The 12,563-nt window shown below is 47.9% G+C and overlaps 5 protein-coding genes across 5 annotated transcripts; 2 read left to right on the forward strand and 3 right to left on the reverse strand.

Annotated features, from left to right (window-relative positions):
• Nucleotides 1-843: 843 nt before the first annotated feature.
• BP5553_02059 (Uncharacterized protein) lies at nucleotides 844-3,127 on the forward strand (the record flags this gene model as incomplete). Its single annotated transcript, XM_032010682.1, has 10 exons — nucleotides 844-922; nucleotides 1,107-1,419; nucleotides 1,474-1,481; nucleotides 1,544-1,714; nucleotides 1,761-1,958; nucleotides 2,013-2,254; nucleotides 2,303-2,457; nucleotides 2,505-2,713; nucleotides 2,764-2,905; nucleotides 2,959-3,127. 10 exons carry the CDS (start codon nucleotides 844-846, stop codon nucleotides 3,125-3,127), a joined length of 1,686 nt encoding a protein of 561 aa, XP_031874736.1.
• Nucleotides 3,128-3,581: 454 nt separating this feature from the next.
• On the reverse strand, nucleotides 3,582-5,829 carry BP5553_02060 (ARM repeat-containing protein; the record flags this gene model as incomplete). The annotated part of the gene is made up of 2 exons (XM_032010683.1): nucleotides 3,582-5,449; nucleotides 5,499-5,829. 2 exons carry the CDS (start codon nucleotides 5,827-5,829, stop codon nucleotides 3,582-3,584), a joined length of 2,199 nt encoding a protein of 732 aa, XP_031874737.1.
• A 173-nt stretch (nucleotides 5,830-6,002) lies between these two features.
• On the forward strand, nucleotides 6,003-6,778 carry BP5553_02061 (RWD-domain-containing protein; the record flags this gene model as incomplete). Its single annotated transcript, XM_032010684.1, has 2 exons — nucleotides 6,003-6,069; nucleotides 6,156-6,778. The coding sequence occupies 2 exons, from the start codon at nucleotides 6,003-6,005 to the stop codon at nucleotides 6,776-6,778; spliced, it is 690 nt and encodes a 229-aa protein (XP_031874738.1).
• A 295-nt stretch (nucleotides 6,779-7,073) lies between these two features.
• BP5553_02062 (putative UPF0661 TPR repeat-containing protein C16D10.01c) lies at nucleotides 7,074-8,264 on the reverse strand (the record flags this gene model as incomplete). The annotated part of the gene is made up of 1 exon (XM_032010685.1): nucleotides 7,074-8,264. One exon carries the CDS (start codon nucleotides 8,262-8,264, stop codon nucleotides 7,074-7,076), a length of 1,191 nt encoding a protein of 396 aa, XP_031874739.1.
• Nucleotides 8,265-8,960: 696 nt separating this feature from the next.
• Nucleotides 8,961-9,845, reverse strand: BP5553_02063 (Uncharacterized protein; the record flags this gene model as incomplete). Its single annotated transcript, XM_032010686.1, has 4 exons — nucleotides 8,961-9,314; nucleotides 9,367-9,504; nucleotides 9,556-9,584; nucleotides 9,647-9,845. The coding sequence occupies 4 exons, from the start codon at nucleotides 9,843-9,845 to the stop codon at nucleotides 8,961-8,963; spliced, it is 720 nt and encodes a 239-aa protein (XP_031874740.1).
• Nucleotides 9,846-12,563: the final 2,718 nt, after the last annotated feature.

The raw sequence follows: 12,563 nt of genomic DNA on the forward strand, positions 1-12,563 counted from the left end.
TATTTCCCTAATTTAGACTGACTGAATATCACAATTATGGTCAATGTTAGAAATTGGAAAAGCTAAGTGTGAATATACTTATGTGCCTTGTACTATTTTATTTTCAACTGATACGAGTGCGGGTATTCATATTACGATAATTGAAGGGAAGCTGAAGATTTCTTCCTAACGAGTGTTGGAAAACTCGAAATGTAACTGGACACTGTTAAATACTCTACCAACCTAATAATAACCTCCCAGGGCAGAGATATGATTTGCTCTATTTATGAATTGAATGCTTTACTACTTGTGCCGCATCACAATTCCATGACGTCCATCAACAAGCACTCAGCTAGCCCTGGAGGGTACTAGTGCGCTGTGGCTGCAAGCTGTCTAACCCGGGCATGACATCATCCTCATGCCCCGCGGTAACCAGTAAACAAAGCTATGATTTGGCAGGGACAATCAAATCAGCAACTAACCGCTTAATTTGGCGATTTAAATGCTTATTATGGGAAAGATCGAATGGTCATCTGCTTCTAGACGATGCCCATTTGGCCAAAGGGATTTCGTGATTGGATGATAACAATTAATAATTTTGAATTTCACCTGTGCGCAACCCAAGGAACGCCGCAGAACGCGGCGACGTCACAGCTTTTGTTCCAGATCCAAACTCAGGGAACGCAATTCTGCCTGCTTCTACGCAATATCAACGTCCTGCCCTTTGATTCCTGTTCTCTCTCTTAAACCTCGAAATTTACTGCACCCAAATATTTTCGCATCGGCAACCCCATATATCCTCTTCTAGGCAGAATACATTACCGTCAACTCAGGCCTGAGAGTTCTGATAGTATCGTCATCAACATGAAGCTCTTTTCCCAGCTATTAGTCCTGGGTCTTGCAGCGGAGGCCACTGTTGCAAGCTCCTGGTTCGGAAAATCTGGTATGGCTTGATCACTTTTAATCCCCTAGCTCCACATCGTTAGAACTCATTGATACTTTGCTGGAGGAGCTGTTTTGTTTGCCACGGAGCTCTCATCAACTTGAAGACATTAATCCTTTCCCATCATAAAGCTCCCAACACAGCCTGGAAATAATTAGACTGCATGCTAACTTTTCTGGATTAGCCTATGATAAATGGCATGAAACCGAGCTCGAGAGATGGCTGTCAGATCACGATGTCCCCTACCCTACACGTTCCGACCGAAAACATCTTGAGGGTCTTGTCAAAGACAACTGGCAAACTAAGGTTGCACAGCCCTACCATGACTGGGACACCGAGCAGCTCAGTTCATACTTGAAAGACAGGGGTATAGAGGCAAAAGACTATGCAGCCGCCAACAAGAACGGCCTAATTGCGCAAGTCAAGAGTTATTGGTTCGATACGGAAGATAAAGCTGAAGATGCTTGGTCAAGTGTTAAGGACTGGATTTTTGATAGGTAAGTTAGCAGCATAGATTAATGTATTCGGGGCATTTGCTAATTTATTTATAGTTGGTCCGGTAAATTAAAGCAAAAGTCTATAGATGTTTCTACTCGCACTTGCTGACTTGCACTTCTCTAGATTCACAACTTAAGGCTCTCGCTGACAAGCACGGTATTCCTGTTCCTCAACCGCGCAAGCGTGACACTATTATCCAAACTCTCCGGTCCAACTACGAGACCATTTCCAAGAAGGCCGGAGAGGGTGCCCACTATCCTGGAAATTGGTTGTATGAGACTTGGTCCGAGTCTGGTAAGCTACCTGGCTACGTCGCTATTACTTATCTGACATCAATTAGACTTAAAGGAATGGCTTGACACTCATGGTATCCCTGCTCCACAGCCAACTACCCGCGACAAGCTTATTGCTAGCGTCCGTCGTAATTCGCGCATTGCTAGTTTGAAGTTGGCTGAGGCTCAATCCGATGCGTCGAAGTCTGCGGCCGATGCCACAGAAGCTCTCAGTGACAAGCTTCTGGAATCTTGGTCTGATTCACGTAAGACATATCCGAAAAGCAATTGTGAGTCATGCTAACTCGAACTGCAAACAGAAATTAAAGAATGGGCGGATAAAAATGGAATCAACGTACCACAGGGAAGCAGGAGAAATGAACTGCTGGCCATTGCTAGAAAGTATCGAGCCCAGCTCACTGGTGATAAAGCTTCATATAAGGCCAAATCTCTCTATGGCGCTGCCACTTCCAGTGCTGGTAACGAGTACGCTCGAGCTACCGAGGACGCTTCCCTGAAGGCCGAAGAAGCCTTTAACTCAGCCATTGCTAAGTGGAGTGAGGTAAGAAGATGAGCTCGCCCTATGAAATCATATAATGACCTCCTCTAGTCCCGCCTGAAGGCTTATCTTGATGCTCGAGGTGTTCCAGTCCCACAATCAGGAAAGAAGGATGAGCTTTTGGCCGCTGTGCGTTTGAATAGGCATAAGGCTGCTACTGGCTGGTCTGCCTGGACTTTCGACACCTGGACCGCTGATAACCTTAAGTAAGTTTCATGTCCACTTTACGTGATACTACTGACAATATTTACAGGAAATACCTCGCACAATCTGGCGATAAGGCTGCAGAGCGGGTGAGCAAGAAAGCAGGAGCTACTCGCGAACAATTAATTGCAGCTGCCCAGGCTGCCTATAACTCTGCTTCCAAATCTGGAGGCAGCGCGTATGCCACGGTTACTTCTTATCTAGCCAAGCAAACCGATGCCGCCAAAGATTCAGTCTTTGATACGTGGTCCGAGTCCGGTACGTTCGTTGAGATTTACTGTTGAAACTCAAGGCTAACATGGAAATAGAACTGAAAAATTATCTGGACTCCTACGGCTTCAAAGTGCCACAAGGATCGACAAAGAACGAACTAATTGCATGGGCTCGTAACCAGAGAAACTTATTCCAATACGGCACCACGACTCCTCGGGGTACCTTGTGGGCGAAACTGTAAGTACCCAATACCGATGGTGTTTTCTCTCCTTGCTAATAAACACTCGCAGCAAACAAAGTGGCGAATGGGTTCTCGACCAACTTAACATCGGTGCAGCTGCTGGCCGCAAGGAGGCCGAGAAGGTTGCAGATGCTGCCAAAGAGCAGGCCACATATTCGAAGCACCGTGCAGAGGAAGCCCGTCAGAGAGCATTTGACAAGATCAAGGAGGAATTGTAGTTTACTCTCCTATAGATACTACAATGGTTTTGACAGAAGAACTTCTTGAGAAGATCGGATATGCACACTGAGTGCTGGACTTTGTTTCCTTTTGGCGCGAGATTAGGTTTCCATTAGGGGTTTAGCATGAGTTTTAGGGTGATGGATTAAGATGGAATTTCTTGCCTTGCAATATGAGATTGTACCTTTGGTTGCAGTTGTGGAGTGCACTTCGGAATGACTTCCATAGAGATAGGGATGATGTATGATAAACATGATATAAAAGCGCTACCCTACTTATCCTCCCAGTTCCCACTTGGGCAAGGAGCAAGCTAGAATGCAAGTTGATGGCTTGAAGATGAAATTATCACCCTTTGAGAAAATATGACATTTGGACTACTTGGCTTTCAGACTTTTACCAATAAACGCCCCCCAGAATCTGATATTTGGGTATCCAAACAGAAACCATTCCACATCACAACTTCTGCAACAAAATCGCTGCCCCCTTATTTCCCACCTCCCTCTCCTTGCCCCCCTTTGCTTTCTTCGCCTTCTTCGCCTTCAATTTACCCTCACCCCCCTCCAGTGCCTTCTGCGCCGCTTCCCTCCTCGATTTCTGCTCATCCGTTTCCTCCTTTGCTGACTTCTCCAACTTCTTCTTACTAGCTTTCAAAACCTTCAACAGTTCATCCTTCTTCGAGAAATTATCAGATTCAGTAAGCGCAACAACTACGAAGGAAGACGGGCCAGTCGCCCAATCAATGATATGATCTTTGATGTGTGGGTATAGGATATCAGCGAAGTTAAGCGCTGGGATGGTAGGGATGATAGTTTTGGTTTTGCTGTCGAAGCGGCCGCCTGCAATCAGGGACTTAAGCATTCTTCCGCCGGACGCGGTGGCAGATACGTGAGATGCAGGTGGTTCGGCATCCGAGGCTTCTTGTCCTTCTTGTTCCTCTTGTTCTTCTGGTGGAGGTTGAATGAATGTCGGGTCTCCGCTGGCTGTTTCTGCGATGGCTTGCAAGGCAGCGGATTTCTCGCCTTCGGCGCCGAGTAAGACAGCGGTGATGAATTGGCAGCCAAAGGGTGACGCTACTAGATCTGCTGCTGCTGTTTCGATGGGCTTGAGGAGATATGGAGAGATTGCTTTCACTAGTTCGGAGCGTCGGATTTCCGGATCCTTTTTGCTGGTGGTTTTGCGAATTGTGTCGAGTTCCGATAATATCTCAAGATCTGCCGAGTGACTAGGTGGGAATAGTGCCCTAGATCGGCCTTCGAAGAGGTAGAGCAATGGTAGGCGAGCGTTAAGATCATTTGCGGCGAGAGAGATATTCTCGATTTGTTGGTCGGCATCCTTGGATAAGAGCTCTGGGAATACGGACTTCGAGGTTAAGACGGTATCATCGATAACATCGTACACTGTCAGGATGATGATATGACCATTGGCGTCGCCAGCCATCATCTGCATGGTGTCCTTATAGGTCTTGAGGATATGCTTTCGATCCTTTGCTGTCCCATGTGCCAAAACCAGAGAGACTAGCCGTGATCCAGATCTCGTGAAAGCCAAGTTCTTCAATAAATCGCCCTCTTCGTCTCCTTTGATCAGCTCAATATAGTCGGTGACTTCCTCAGTTCCGGGTTTGGCGTTTAAAAAGTATTGCAGCATTGCATCGTGCAGTAGAGTAAACCCTGTTAACTTCTTCTGAACTAGATGATTGATTAGCTCAAATAATGAGCTCATTATGGGAGCACGTTTGCCCGGATCCACAGCCAGGATTTCAGAAAGCTCTGCAGTCTCGGGCTTATCCTCCTTGAAGAGAGCAAACTCAGCTCCATACCATTCCCGTAGTATAACCGCCTTTTGCTGTTTGGTAGCTACCCCACGGTAGATATCGTCCAGGATCCAAGAAGCTTCCGGGTGTCTGATAAGACGACGCACATGTCCAAAGAATTCCGGCACGATCAAGTCTCTGATCTCTGCATCTCCTTGAACCAATAATTTCCCGATCAAGAACTTGGCATATTTGCTCTCGGCTAGTTGGCGATATGTCCCTGCGAGCTCGTTTGCGATCATTCTCTTCTGTGCTGGAGTGGAGTATTTTAGTGCAGTTTGCACCACTCGGACACTATCATGTTTCAAGACGAAATCCTTGATCCTTCCTGTGATAATATCGAACAATTCAGCGACTAGCTTCTTTCTCTCCTCTGCTGGGACGTGAGACTTCCGGCGTAATCGTTCCCAAAGTTGTTTTGTTCGAGCCAGTTCATCGGCCATTGGCTTCGCCGCTTTCCTTTGGTTGACCAACAGCTTTTGCTTTTGATGAGCTTCTTTTGACGATTGGCCTAGATTACCGTTAGTAAATGAATACCTAATAGAAGAAGGATAATTTACTGTTTGTGGCAGCGGCTTTCGCTCTTTCGGGGTGTAGGCCCTCAATAGCATTAGGACTGTCATCTAAATCGCTACCTTCCTCGTCGCCATCGGTTTGATTGCTCTCTAGAGGCGCTCCTCCCTCCGACTCCGAGTCATCGGAATCAGAAACGCTCAATTCCTTGACCTTTACCACCGGTTTGGCGGTTGACTTCCTCTTATCCTGCTTCAAAGCGGACTTGGAATTGGACCCGACCTTGGCTTTCTTGCTATCTTTCACATAAACATCCTTGGATGGAGCCAGCTTCCTCTTAGTGCCGGCCATCGCAGTCTTGGTAGTAGCAGCGGGCATTTTCGTGGTTGAAATTGGTGTAGAGAGGCCCAGAAACTTTTTTTGAAAGTTTCGAGTTTATCGGAGCTTTTCACTTTTCTGCCCGCAATCAATCGGCGCTAGACCAGGATAAGACAACCCCACGACCAACTCGGAATCTTGGTTTCCAGCCAGCACGTCGACATCATCGCATCATGGGAAGAGAAGAGCAAGTTGAGGAGCGGGAAGTCCTCGATAGTATCTTTCCGGAGGAGATCCAAGGTGCGTGGTTGGAAAGGGTGCCCTTTGAGCATCTCTACGCCAGGAGCTACCCGTTTTATGGCCTACAGAACTGATACTTTCAACAGATATATCTGAGACCGAATTCCGGATATCGATTCTCCTAGACGTCATAAATGACCCAGGCGAAGACAGCGAGTCCCCAACTGTACTGTTGCAAGTCAAGTATCCGGAGGCCTACCCAGAGGAGGCACCTATCCTCGACCTTCTCGCCCCTCAAAATGCGCCGCAAAACCAGTTCTTCAGCGTCGGCGACGATCGGCAAAGCCTTCTAGATGGACTAGCGGACACGATTGAGGAAAATATGGGGATGGCGATGATATTTACACTAGTTTCTACGTTGAAAGACAATGCTGAGCAGTTGATTGTGGAGCGTCAAGTAGCGGCCCGGCAACAAGACGAGCAGAAGCTATTAGCCGTGGAACGGGAAGAGAACAAGAAGTTTCATGGAACACCGGTGACACCGGAAACCTTTGCTACCTGGAGGGAAACATTTAGGGAAGAGATGGAGGACCAAAGGACCACGGAGGAAGAAGCTGAAGAAGCGGCGGAGAAGAAGCGGAATAAAGGCAAGGACGCAGTGGTGCAGCTGACGGGAAAGCAGCTCTGGGAGAGGGGCTTGGTTGGTAAGGTTGACGAGGATGAAGAGGGTACCATTGAGGATCCATATCCAGCCTGTAAAGGCGCTTAAGAAGCTTAAGCTTAAGACATGATATGATATAGGAAGCAGTGACGCAACAAAACTTTGTAGATGGAGTTGCATTGCTGGCGTTCTGCTTTGGGAGGAATCGACACTTGTTTCAAGACCTATCGCCATATATGCGCTTTAGGAGAAACAAGATCCAGATTATGGGGCATACACATGCGCAACATGGTATTGACTCAGCTCAGGAGCCCACACGGGCATCTAAGATATTGTTTGAAGGCCAAAGTTGCTGTAGCCACGGCCGTTCATGTTTGGATATCTATCAAAAACTCAGATAATATTAGGCTCCACCCATTTCCTCATCACCGCCACTACTCTCGTCGTCCTCCCAATCATCTCCGTCCTCTTCCTCTTCCTCTTCATTGGCTTCTCCGCCTAATTCGGCATTGAGGCTCGCGAGAAGCTCTCCGGCGTGCTGTCCAAGGCGGTCATCCTCATAGTCTTGTTGTTCAAATAGACGAAGACTGTGATTCAGCCACTGCCGGCTCGATATCCATGAGACCTTCCAGCTTTCCCCATCGCCATTCTCTGCCTTAGCTTCGCCATTTTTCTGTTTCTCGCCCATGATGTAGAGCCCCCATCCTCCCAAATACCAAACCTCGACACTGCTGTCGTCCTCGCCCACTAACCGCTCTAATACCTCAATGGCATCAGCATCCATATCCGCCTCCATTAATAGCCTAGCTAAGCTGACTCTCGTAGGAAAATCTGGTACTCGGGGGTCCTCTGGTGGCATATCTTTCCACAGGTCTAGACTCCTCTTCAGGGCCGCTTTTGCATCCTCTAATCTTGACTGCGATATCCTGACATTTGCCAATGTCTGCCATGGCTCTGCAAAAGTCGGCGCAACCATGGTGGCCTCTGTAACCAAAGCCTCACATTTCTGTTCTGCATCCTCCTCCCACGAAAGATCCGTCATGTAGACTTCTACAACTCCACACAGCGCTACTGCAAGTTTCCTCCGCTTCTCCTCTAGCACGGCCTCCGTATCTGCATCTGATTTCTTTTGATCTAGCAATGCTTGAATCTGCGTCCTTAAACTCGTGGCGCCCTTCTCAAACCACCGAACGCTATCGTTCCCACCCTCCTCACTTAACTGCGCCAGCCAAAGGAATTTCTCCGGTCCGCCACCTAGTTGCTCTGCAATTATGCCATCTGGATCAATCGCTGCCGCGCGTAGAAAGTACTCTCGTGCAGCATCGATTTCTCCCAATTCGACATGTATTTCACCCAGCAGATTCAGAGCTGGTAATGAGGTTTCCGAGCTAGAGTCAAGGAGGCTTGCAGCTCGTTTTGCTAATTGGGCAGAACCGGCTATGTCTCCTTGTTGGAGTGTGGCAGTTGCCTGTGCGAGGAGGTCTTCTGGAGAGACTGGTGGTGAAGAGGGTTTTGAGAGACTTGGTGCGACGCGGTTGAGAGCGGATTTCTCGCGCTTTTTGGACTTCTTAGTGTTTGGTTTCGTTTTGGCCATTTCGGAGAAGGTGGTCCTTTTTTGTTTTTTGAAAGGATGGGTCCTAGGTATTGTGGAAGGACCTCAACTGGTAACGGCGGTGTTGATGTCAAAAAGCCGATGGCAGAATCGAATAATTTTCTTGGGCGTCGCGATTGGCGATTGGCGATGACGCTACTCTCGGCACACCCCTTGAAGCCGCTCCACGCCGTAATAATAAGGCGTGCGAAGGTCAGGTTGGGTGGCAAAAAGTGCTTGTCTTTGTTGGCATTGCTGAATGCCAGGCTCTGGGCGGGACCTTCTATCAACTTTAGTTCCTCCAAGGTCTAGAATTGGACATATTGAGGATTGTTGAGGCTCTAACACCACCATGAAGATGTCCGTCTCAAAGCCTAGCGCCTGACCTTATTTCACCCGATAAGCCCCTCCGACCCCACATTGATAGGGACGCGCAGAACCCTGATCATGCGAGGAACGAAAGTTAATTGTTTCCCTTAGTGACAACTTTCTCTTTATGTTTGTAAGTATGAGTGTAGGCCGTAGCTTAAAATATACATATGTACATTATAATTATAATGCATCATTTGTAACCGTCATCGCCCAAAAGGCTGTAGCGATAGTTACCTCAGGTGCGATGGCATGTACTGATGCAAGCCCCAAACCCCAACCTCAACGCCGGAAACCCAGACCATGACGACGCATGTATTGAATATACTCTTAATGGACTCCCGGGACTTCCTTCGAGGACCCAGCCGTGCCAGGCCGTTGGATAGTTCCCAGCTCTTCGCCCCCTCCACTTTGCCCTCGCTTTCTACCGGTGATATGGAACCTAGAGGTTGTCGAGGACTGGGAGTCCGTGTCACCAAATTTAGAAAAAAATCCTTTCTTTTTGGTCTGCTTAGCTTGGTCGTCGTTCAGACCAACATCCTCGAACCCTTCCTCTGCCGTCGGTGGTTGTCTCTCGAATCTGCGCTCGCTCAGTGCGGATCGGGGGAGGCGGGGTAGCGTCGCGGAATCAAGGCTTTGGCGCCCAATGTCATGGGGAACGACTGGCAATCTAGCTGATATATCCTGCGCAAAAGTCAGACACAAGCTCTACAGTATTTTATATAGGGCTACCGACAAATGATCTCCTGTATGAGTCGAATGATTCTCGGGATATTGGAAAATGTTCGAATTCCGAGTCGCTAGCATTCGTTGAAGTCCGTGAAGGATGTGACCGACGAGGCCAGAAGCCCTTCTTTTCAGTAGGCGGTGACGGCTATCCAACGATGAGTATAAGTTCGATGATTCAGAATGTCGGTACGCTCACAGGAAGATACACCCCGCTATCATTAACCACTGTTTGGTCCAATCAGCCGTTTGTTCAAGGATTTGCTACCCCTACGGGGATTGTCGCATACCGCTCATTTTGTACTCGACAGGTTCCTGACTTCTTTTGCTGCTTATGCTCAATGCAGAAGAAGACTTCGAACCCACTGTATCGACTCTCTCGAACGAAGGAGGCTCATGCGACTCGGGTCGGACATTCTCGTCGTATGGCTGCAGACCACCCGTCTGCACCTCGGCGCGCTTTGTGAATGGATTGCGAATTATTGGCATGGCTGTAGGATGAAATGCAAGATCTAGGAAGCTGCGCTGGCAGGAAGCATCAAAGCAATTGCGACGAAATCATAGACGTTACCACAGGCAAGAATTGTACTTGTCTAGCAGTTGTATTCCGGCCTCGGTGTTGGGCTGTCGTGGGTGGATAAAAGCTCTCTCTAGAGAACTCAAATACTGGGTCCGGACCAACCGGATGCTTCGCATCCGCCTTTACAAAGTATAAGTTGTGTTGATCACTTGATCGGCCCCGTCAACTGCAAATGCTCTTGCCTTGTATTTTTGCGAGTCTCCGAGCAGACCAGTCTTTGCAATACTGTAATGGTTTTGCGGAGAGTTTGTGGGCGATCGAAGTACATGTACCTTAGTATAGGTACACAGCCACACCCGTCGACGGCGTTATTCCCGGACTACCCCAACTCAACGCACATCTCCTAGGAATCCAATAAAAATGTACAAAATGTGCATGGTTTTAAAGCAGGAAAATATCAAGGACGAACAAACGCAATCGATTCAAGTCTCTATCTCTAGATGGAGACGCCTACAGTGAAAATTGGTCAAGGAAAGCCTCGATTATGAAGCGATCCACAATTTATTATCGGTCCCTATTACCGGTAGTTTGGGCGCCAATTCCCTATCAGGAATTTGGAATCTCTATGCTTCCGCCGGTCCAAAGAATCAAAACGGCGCTTTCCACTCCCCGCTCCAAGATACAATTCTATGCAAGACGGCAATGTGTCCGTAGAACTTATTGAGGGGTTATGAGGTGCAAGCTGAGTGAAGTTACTCATAGCTCCCTCGAATTTTAAATAACTACGACAACTAGTTCTTATCTCTCCGCCCAACGTGTTTCTTTCTCGAACTCTACTCTCTCGAGGCCTTCCATATCTCCAGACCCACCTTTCTCAGATTAGAAACGACCCCAAGAGCATCAACATATGTCTCATCATGTTTCCAACCATATCTCTTCACAAGGCACTCGATGCTGTCGAAAAGTCTTTGACTTCGTTTCATCCCCCCGCATCTTGCAGATGGCACTTCAGCTCACCTTGAGTAAAATGGATCGGGCAACTGCTTTCAATACCTAATTCTTTCTGGTGTCTAAGACAGATTAGACATCGCTGGCTTAGACTTTACGGCGATCAAGTACCTTTCAACATTGATAAGTATCTCTCAAAATGACACAATTTCATCATCCCAAGTATTGCCAGTGAATTCCACAGGCAACCGCCTTATTTTACCGTAATCTAACAGGAACGATTCTATCAGGGTGGATTTCGTTTCTCAGCCCGAAATAGATAGAGTTAAATAAGCGTCGATTTAGAAATCTGATGTTTGATCTGAGCTTTACGCTCATCATCGAGGTCGTCAAAGTTATCCGAACGCTGTAATAGTATACTGCGTTGGTATTCCACAAGCTGAGATGGCTGGGCTTGGAAGAAAACGGGGCTAGCCCATACACCTTGCCCATCGATAAATAAGGTCGAAGGATAAAGTTCCGTGTGCTGATATATCCCCAGCCAGCAGTACTCCACCCGTAGACCTAAGGAGTAGGAATTTGAAGCACGGATTGAGCCTAACAGCCGCATTAGCCTGTCCTTGCATTATAAAACGCCCGTGTATAGCCAACTCACAAGTCCCATCGAAGCTACCTCTGAGGTAGCTGTGTAGTATGGAGGTCCGGCGTTCGGATTTGGAATACGTGACATGACAGCTTTGGCCGCGATATTTTGAAGTTCAGAGAGATTGAAGATCACATATCTTACGCGAAGCTGATGAGCTTCGTTCCAAACCCAGCGCCCACAAGTATGGTAAGAAGTTTTTTATATTTAGATTGAGACATGGCCTCGGCTTCCTGGCGCCGTTTTGGTATGTTTCGTGTTAACTACAGTTGGGATTCCGCATTAACCAACCATGCACGGCACGAGGCAGCCTTGCAAGCTGCAACCTACATAAACGACAGTCAGATATCGAGGCCGACTTTTGAGAGCAAGCGAGGCTGGCGCAGCTACTGTAGGTTCATGGAGTTCGAGGTGGCGGTTTGCTATAAGTACTGTCTCTGTTTCCGACTCGTCGAGGTACAGTAGATCGGTTGGGATTCGAGCACAGACATCAGAGACACGCACACTTCAACATGTCACTGTCCGTGAACAATGACTCGCAGGTGGGCGCGCAGTGCATGGTCAGCTGAAACTGGCGCAATGAGCACGAATACTTCATACTTGGGACTTGGTACACGCCTCTTTGCTTGGGCGTGGCTGGAACTTGGAAGTGACACCATGGGGCGGCCTAAGGCCAAGGGGTGATGCGAAGGATCTGTTGGACGTGCATGATGGTGAGAAGTGCTACTGTACTCGATTGCTATTTTTGGCCGGCATCAACATATACCGTACTCCGTATACTAATAGGTAATATTGGTGCGAGGTTCGGAGACTCTTTGCTTTTAGTTTTAAAACTAACTCGTTTGTGCTGTCTACGTCGGTAGGTTAGGTTCCTTGGTATGTCTCACACGTGGAAGCGCCTTGTTACATATCCGGGAGTTGTTATGCCCAGGGATTCAAACCCGCAGATACGAAAATTTGGCCGGGTTCTTAACACTCGTCATATGCATCCTCACGCAAGGTGTGCCTGACCTTCCGCGATGCCAATGCTGATAGGTCTTCTCTCGTCCTGCACCTGCAACTAGGATGTGGGTCATAGGGCGCCGAGTTGGATGGT

Source organism: Venustampulla echinocandica (assembly GCF_003357145.1).
Source record: "Venustampulla echinocandica strain BP 5553 chromosome Unknown scaffold_0, whole genome shotgun sequence".
NCBI lineage: Eukaryota > Fungi > Ascomycota > Leotiomycetes > Helotiales > Pleuroascaceae > Venustampulla > Venustampulla echinocandica.